The 6,928-nt window shown below is 46.2% G+C and overlaps 1 protein-coding gene across 1 annotated transcript; it reads left to right on the top strand.

Moving 5' to 3' along the window:
* Window positions 1–5,798: 5,798 nt before the first annotated feature.
* On the top strand, window positions 5,799–6,380 carry Msgn1 (mesogenin 1). The gene has a single exon (XM_004627488.1). It carries the CDS (start codon window positions 5,799–5,801, stop codon window positions 6,378–6,380), a length of 582 nt encoding a protein of 193 aa, XP_004627545.1.
* The last annotated feature ends 548 nt before the right edge of the window (window positions 6,381–6,928 follow it).

Raw genomic sequence — 6,928 nt, 5'->3', positions numbered from 1 at the left:
CTTGAGGCTGGGTGTGGTGGCATGCACCTGTAATCTCAGTTCTTGGGACACTGTAAACAGGCAGATCACTGAGAGTTTGAGCTGGTAGTGAGACCCTGAACACCCTGTAGGTCGTTCCCTAAAATAAAAATAAATTTTAAAAAAATGAAAGTCTGTGCTAGGAGAGCTGAGACAGCTTGTACCTCTAGAACACAAGACCAGGAAATTGTTCATGTTTCTTGGGAATTAGGCTTGTACACTGTCTCTGAGGGGAGAAAGTCAGCGTGGGGGTTCTTGTATTATCTTACATCTAGCTTGGGGATGAGGACAAAAAGTGTAATCCTCCTCTAGGAGCCCCTTATCCTCAAGGGATATGATCTATGTCTCCAACATGTTCTGAAACCTCAGATAATATCAAACCCTGTACAAACCACAGGATTTTATTTCCTCTGCACGTGTGTGGCAGAGTTCAATTTATAAACAAGGCACAGTAAGATAACACTAACTAAAACTAGAATAATGCCAATTGCCTATAATAAGGGTTCTGTGAATGCATTTTCTTTTTGTCTCTCTAGACACCCATTCTCTATTCACTCTTCTTGTTTTTTTTTTTTTTTTTTGGTGGAACCGAGGATTGAACTCAGGCCCTTCCGCTTGCCCCGGAAGCATTTATTCCACTGAGCCATCTCCCTGGCTCACTCTTCTTGTGATGATGCACAGTGACACTGTCTGGGTGGTGTGGTGGGGGAGGGAAGCACTGGGGAACTGCACACATGCACTGCAGTGCCCTGACAGAGATGGCCACCAAGGGACCGAGGAGGGGAGAGATACAGCAGGACAGCTCACAGTGCTCGTATGCATGGTCCATCTTCTAAAGCTTGTCCTGTGTTCATTTCTGGAGTTTTCCACCTAATTTCTTTGGACCATCATTGAACACTGAAGATTAAAGCCTCAGAGGATGAAACTGGATAAGGAGGGTGTCTTCCTAGTCCCCAGAGGACTTACTGCCTTGGCCAGGACCTCCACGTGAGTGGATGGGGCTGATCAGTCTTTCAGGCTTTCCAGAGTTCTCAATCAAGGTCCAGTTCCAGCTTCAGTAGCTCTTCAGAGACCACTGTGCTGAGGCATTCGCAGTCCTCAGGAGGCCGCAGAGTTGGGGTGAATGGGCTGGGCCCAGCCAGCCCGCCTGGATTCTGACCCCGGGGCTACCAGACTTCTTTCTGTGTGAGGCTTTGGCCAACTTATTTAATTCCTTTGGGTCTTAGTTTCTTATCAGCAAACAGGATTGATGATAACAACAACATAGCAAAAAGATATTTCCTCTTTCACACTTTAAACTCTTTGAAGTTATTGGTGGTTATTTTGATAAGTCATGGCACAGTGCAGGGGAACTAAGAAGATTTCCTATTCAGTCTATGGGTTTCCTGAAGACAAAAGCTTTCCAATGTGCTTTCTGTCTGCACTGTCTAATGGAAACTCATATTTATGTACATAAATAGCCTAAATAGCAGGAAGTAAGTATTAATGTCAAATGAATGCAGCCACGTCTAAGTGCTGTGACAGGAGAAGTCAGAAATCCTGAGGGCTAAGGCAGGCCAGGGACTCTTCCAAAGAAGGCAAGAACCGAGCCTTGTTTCTTACAGCTGTTCTCAGTGAGTCCATGGGGTGAATGACACTGAGCAGGAGGGTTGGTAGTGTTTGGGACATAGGATATAGGATATAGAATATATGATATAGTCCTTGTAAGACAGGCTTTTAAAAGAGCTTGAACCCCATCCTAGGATGATTTACTTGATTTCATATATTATGGTAATGTCACTAAATTTGGGATAATTTCTTCGGTGAAAGTAGTTTAGCTAATCTTGAAAATATTGAAACATTCCTATAGCCCTCCAAGTCAAGGCTCAGATTTTCATAACTTCGTAGCAACATGGTATATAAGATAAGGAAGCAGAGGTGAGGTGAGGCGAAGGAAAAATAGGAGCAATGCATTTGTGTTGTTATGTAGTGGGGCTCTAACTTCTCTTGATTCAAGGGACCCACGATTGACTGAGCACATGATTAATAATTACAGCAATATTGTTAGCACACTTAAAGCTCCAGGTGGAGCCAAAGCTATAAGACATGGATTGGTGTGTTGAAGATGACAACTATTCAGTAGTAATTACAAGAGTTGCCCCAGGTTCAGCCCGACTCTGAGAACGGCACTGTCACCACTCCTACCACTTCTTATCCCTTCACCAGTGTTGGAACCCCCACTGCTATACTAGAGGTACCAACATGGCCGAGAAGGAAGGTGTGTGTGTGGGGTTTGCAGTCCCAAGGCTACCAGTGCGCAGGCTCTGCCCTGGGTCCTGCACAAAAGCCTGGCAGCAGAGGTGTAGCAGGTAGAAATCACCCAGGCTCATGTTCTCCCAACTCCCACAAAGATTCGTTTCAAAGCCTGGGCTATGAGAGCAGAGACAGCTCGTGCCCTGTATTTCTTTGGAAAACAGGACCAGAAGACTTTTTTCAGCATCAGCCACCAGATTAGTGGCTTCTCAACTTTACAGTCATAGTAGTTTATAAACATGAGTCAAATGAATGACATTTTAAAAAAAATTTATGCATTTGGTATTATGTAGTTTATGTATGTGTTTTTTATGCCTTCACTATACAGCTAGGACTCATAGTGATCCTCTTGTTTTCAGCCTCCCCAGTGCTGGGATTACAGGTGTGTGCCCTGGTCTCGGTAGCCAGGTCGGCATGCCTGGGGATGGGGCCAGTGCGCCATGTGGTGCCAGGGATCAGACTGGTTCCTGCACTTACCTAAGCAGGTGATTGGTCTGCGAAGCTATCTCAGAGGCCCGTTGGTGACATTTAAATTAAAATATTAAAGTACTTATTCCAGTAACTCAGTAATGTGGATAGTATAGTCTGCCTGATATAAAAACATAGAACTTAAAGTACATCAGTTTGGGGGGGCGGCAAAAAGACACATCTGAACATCAGCCAGTTGGGTTTTCTCGCCTGGCTCTGCTGCGGCACTGAGCACCTCTCACCGTCTCTGGGTGCAGAGGGAGCGGTCGACTGCGTAGTTCTGGGTCCTTTCCGCTGAACAGTGCTCCTTCGATCCAGCGCACTCTCACTCACCAGGCTGACAGCGTCTCAGAGCTGGAAGGGAGTCAATGGCCCACTTTGCTCAGCCGGCAGCCGTTGCTCTTCACAGAGAAGATAGGACCTGTGTTGTTCGCTTTTACAAATTAAATCCTAAGGTTCTGAGGCCTGGGGCCATTTGGCCTGGAGGAGGTGACTGCCTTCCACTACCCACACTGTCTCCCAGGTTTATTGAGTCCGGTCTAGACTTGTCCAGGTTTTGGTGCTGAGGGTGGGGGTGGGGTAGAGTCCCGCACGCAAGCTGAGCGTCTGCTCCATCCGTCAGCCGCATGCCTGTCTATGCCCTGTTTCTCTGTTCTTAATGGAGTCAGAGAAACTAGCTGTAGTCCTTTAAATGCTAACAGTGTTACATCACCCCTTTCCCTTTGTTTTCCCCAAATGCCATGTAAAAAGCTTCTTCGAAACAAATGAGACCGGGGAGATAGCTCAGTAATATAAGCGCCTGCTTGGCAAGCACAAGGTCATGAGTTTGATCCCCAGTATCAAAACAAATGAAGTTTGGTCCTCAACTCACCCAGTGTCCTACCAAGGAGCTTGTCTCATTTAGGAAATCAAATTTCCAAAAGAAGAAGTCAAAGAAATTAGCAGTTTGAGAAACAAGTTGTGGAATCTGACCGCGGAGACCGACTGCAGAGAAATCCGCGAGGTTCCGGCTGGAAGGGCAGAAGATCTGCTACAGCTGCAGCTCTCCTACCTGCGGCATTCACCTAAGTCCCCTTCCCTTGAGTCCTGGTCTGGTCACTTGCTTCCAGCACCACCATGAGAAAAAGAGAAAAGAGATTTTACTTATTTATTTATTTATTTATTTAGCGGAACCAAGGATTGAACTCAAGCCCTTGTGCTTGCCAAGGAACCACTTACTCTACTGAGCCATTCCCCTGGCCATTTGAAAATATGGCTGGCTTTCTACTCTTACAAGAGAGCTTGGTCCCATCACTTCCGGTGAGTCCATCATTTCCTGCCCAAGTCTTAACCGGGTGTTTTTAAAACCTCAGAGTCTCACTGTTTTCATATGTGAATATGAGTTAAAGAAATGTGAAGCATAGGTATAATATATGTAAGGTTCCTTGAATAATTTCTGCACATTCTAGAAGGACTTTTTTTTGGATGGTTTAGGCTGCCTTAAGGGAGGGTTTGGGGCAGCTTGTGGAGCTGGGGATCCAATGGTGGTCCCCTGAGCCTGACTGAGTTTACCCAAGCAGGCGCTTTAAACAACTGAGCTAACCCGCAAGCCCCTAACTGCTGAACATTCTAGACTTCTTGACAAGAGTTGAAAGAATACAGAGGGGAAAAGAAAAAAACAAAAAACAAAACAAAACAAAAAACTTATCACACTTACTGTATTTCATTAATACTGTTATCCTTTAAATCTGGCTTCATAAACTGGTAATGTTATTTCTCTAAAGATTACCTGCTTGAGATCTTTCTTTCCTGAGCCTTGCTAATTAAAAAGTACAGAAATGCTTTAATTACATCATTGACATTTCTTTTTGATAATAGCAAAGGGACTTCACCGTATTAAAAGACATGTTAATGTTACTCTAAAGTGTAACTCCCTGTGATTCTGATGTTAAGACTAATTGGTAAAAATAGTTGCAAGGAGGATCAGTCATGTTGATGGGACAAATGGGGAATCTGAGACTTCTGTCCAAAGTACAGGGCCTATCAGAGCAGATCCGGCCAGGGATATAGCTCAGCGCTGAGAAAGCAAAAAGCACCAGCAGGACCCTCCTCCAGGGCGACACACTCTGGATTAGGGCTGCGGTGGGAAAAGCAGACCCCTTGGTTGATTTCATATTTCCTCTGTAAGTTACAAGAAACAAGGTGTGACTCCACAGCTGGATTTAGAAAAGACCTTTAGAAGGCTGAATACGAGATATTGTTCCAAACTGCCTTGCTTTGAGGAACTAGTTCTTTTCTGTTGGGAATCCAAAAACCACCTACTTAATGGATGCTTTAGCTTCTGAAGGGTTAGATCTTACTCATTCAGGCTCTAGGCCTCCTCATCCTAAGACAGGTCCTCAGGGTTTTCTTCCTCTCCAGTGCCTAGGAGCTTGCTCACAGGAAGGAAAGGTGAGCACAGGAGTCCATGCCTGCGCTGAGTGTGCACCTCCAGGAACCCCAGGAAGCAGGCACTCTTGTCTGTGTTTGATACCAGAGAGAATCGAGGCAGAGGCACTCTGTATCCAACAGCTCACCCATCTGCTCTGTGTGGAGCAAGGCCTCTCTCAGACCCTCTGCTCTGCACCACCAGGCTCATCTGCCTCCCCCTCTTCACTGCAGATGCTCCAGCTTGTTTTCTTTAGCTCCCTCTTTAATGAGTTCCACAGGACAATGCTAAGTCTAGTTATGCAGCCTTAATTGGTTTAGTTACAACAAGATAATTCCTTTTTTCTTCTCTCAGAGGCCTTTCTGTTTAAAGACATTTTAGCTGGAAGATGCTAATTATCGATGAGAGGAAAGTGACACCTAAAGAGTTCATTTTCCATGTTGGTCCCTGGGTCTCCTTTGAACTCCTTCTACCCAGCCCTCTTTCCCACTTCTTCACTTCTCGCCCACCATCATAAAAGAGCGAGCTCTTACCCAGCCTGCCTGGTGCTGGCTGCCAGCACACTCTCTCCCCAACTTGCTGGGAGTCATTGCCTCTGCAGCTGTCCTGCAGCATGGACAACCTGCAAGAGCCCTTCCTGGGCCTCTCAGATGGCTTGGACTCCTCCAACAGCCCTGGCCTGCTGTCCTCTTGGGACTGGAAAAACAGGACAAGGCCCTTCACACTCAGCCAGGCCTCTCCAACTCAGAGTCTTTCACCAGTCCCATCCCTGGAGTCCTATTCTCCATCCCCTTGCCCTGCTCGGGCTGCGCTGCCCTGTGGGCGTGGTGGGGCTGGCAGTGGGGTTGGTGCTGGCTGCAGCAGCCGAGGCACTGGCAGCCTGGTGGAGATGGACTACAGTATGTTAGCTTTCCAACCTGCCTACCTCCAGGGTGCTGGAGGTCCCAAGGCCCAGAAGGGCACCAAAGTCAAGATGTCTGTCCAGAGGAGACGCAAAGCAAGCGAGAGGGAGAAGCTCAGGATGAGGACCTTGGCTGATGCCCTACATACCCTTCGGAATTATCTGCCGCCTGTCTACAGTCAGAGAGGCCAGCCGCTCACCAAGATTCAGACGCTGAAGTATACCATCAAGTACATTGGGGAGCTCACTGACCTCCTCAACAGCAGCAGGGAGCCCAGACCCCAAAGTGTGTGAGCAGCACCCCTTGGGATCTGACCCGTTCCAGTCTCCTGGGTGGAGCAGAGGCACGTTATAGACCAGAGCTGTCATGGGATACAGCATGGAGCTGTGTGTGCATAATTGGAGTGGTTCCTTGTGATTGGAGTGCTCTGCGGAATTCTCTGACCTGTGAATCCCCAGACAAGTAGAAACTTTTGCTTTCAGTTTTCTTCACCATCCTTCCATGGACTCATCCTTTGCAAAAAGACATTACTTTGCCTATGTCTGTTCAAGGTATTCTAAAGCATGACTGCGTTTTTAATGCATTTTTTCAATAATGTAAAGTAGTTGCAATTAATCTTGCATCATTTTCTTGTTGGAAGCTTTCTTTCTGTTGTTGACAAAACTTATATTTGTATAGAATTTAGTGTGACACCTAGTTTCTTATTTAGAAAGGGTTGTGATAGGATGTGTGTTGAGGGTTATAGCCCTCCCCATGCGTGTTTGTATGTGTGTATAAAATTGAATTTCAGCCTTTGCTGAAAATTAAAACAGAAGGAACTAATGTTGTATTGACAGGAAAT

Source organism: Octodon degus, unplaced genomic scaffold (genome assembly GCF_000260255.1).
Source record: "Octodon degus isolate 3935 unplaced genomic scaffold, OctDeg1.0 scaffold00019, whole genome shotgun sequence".
NCBI lineage: Eukaryota > Metazoa > Chordata > Mammalia > Rodentia > Octodontidae > Octodon > Octodon degus.
The sequence above is the reverse complement of the archived record's forward strand: the minus strand, read 5'-3'. Positions and strand labels throughout refer to the sequence as shown.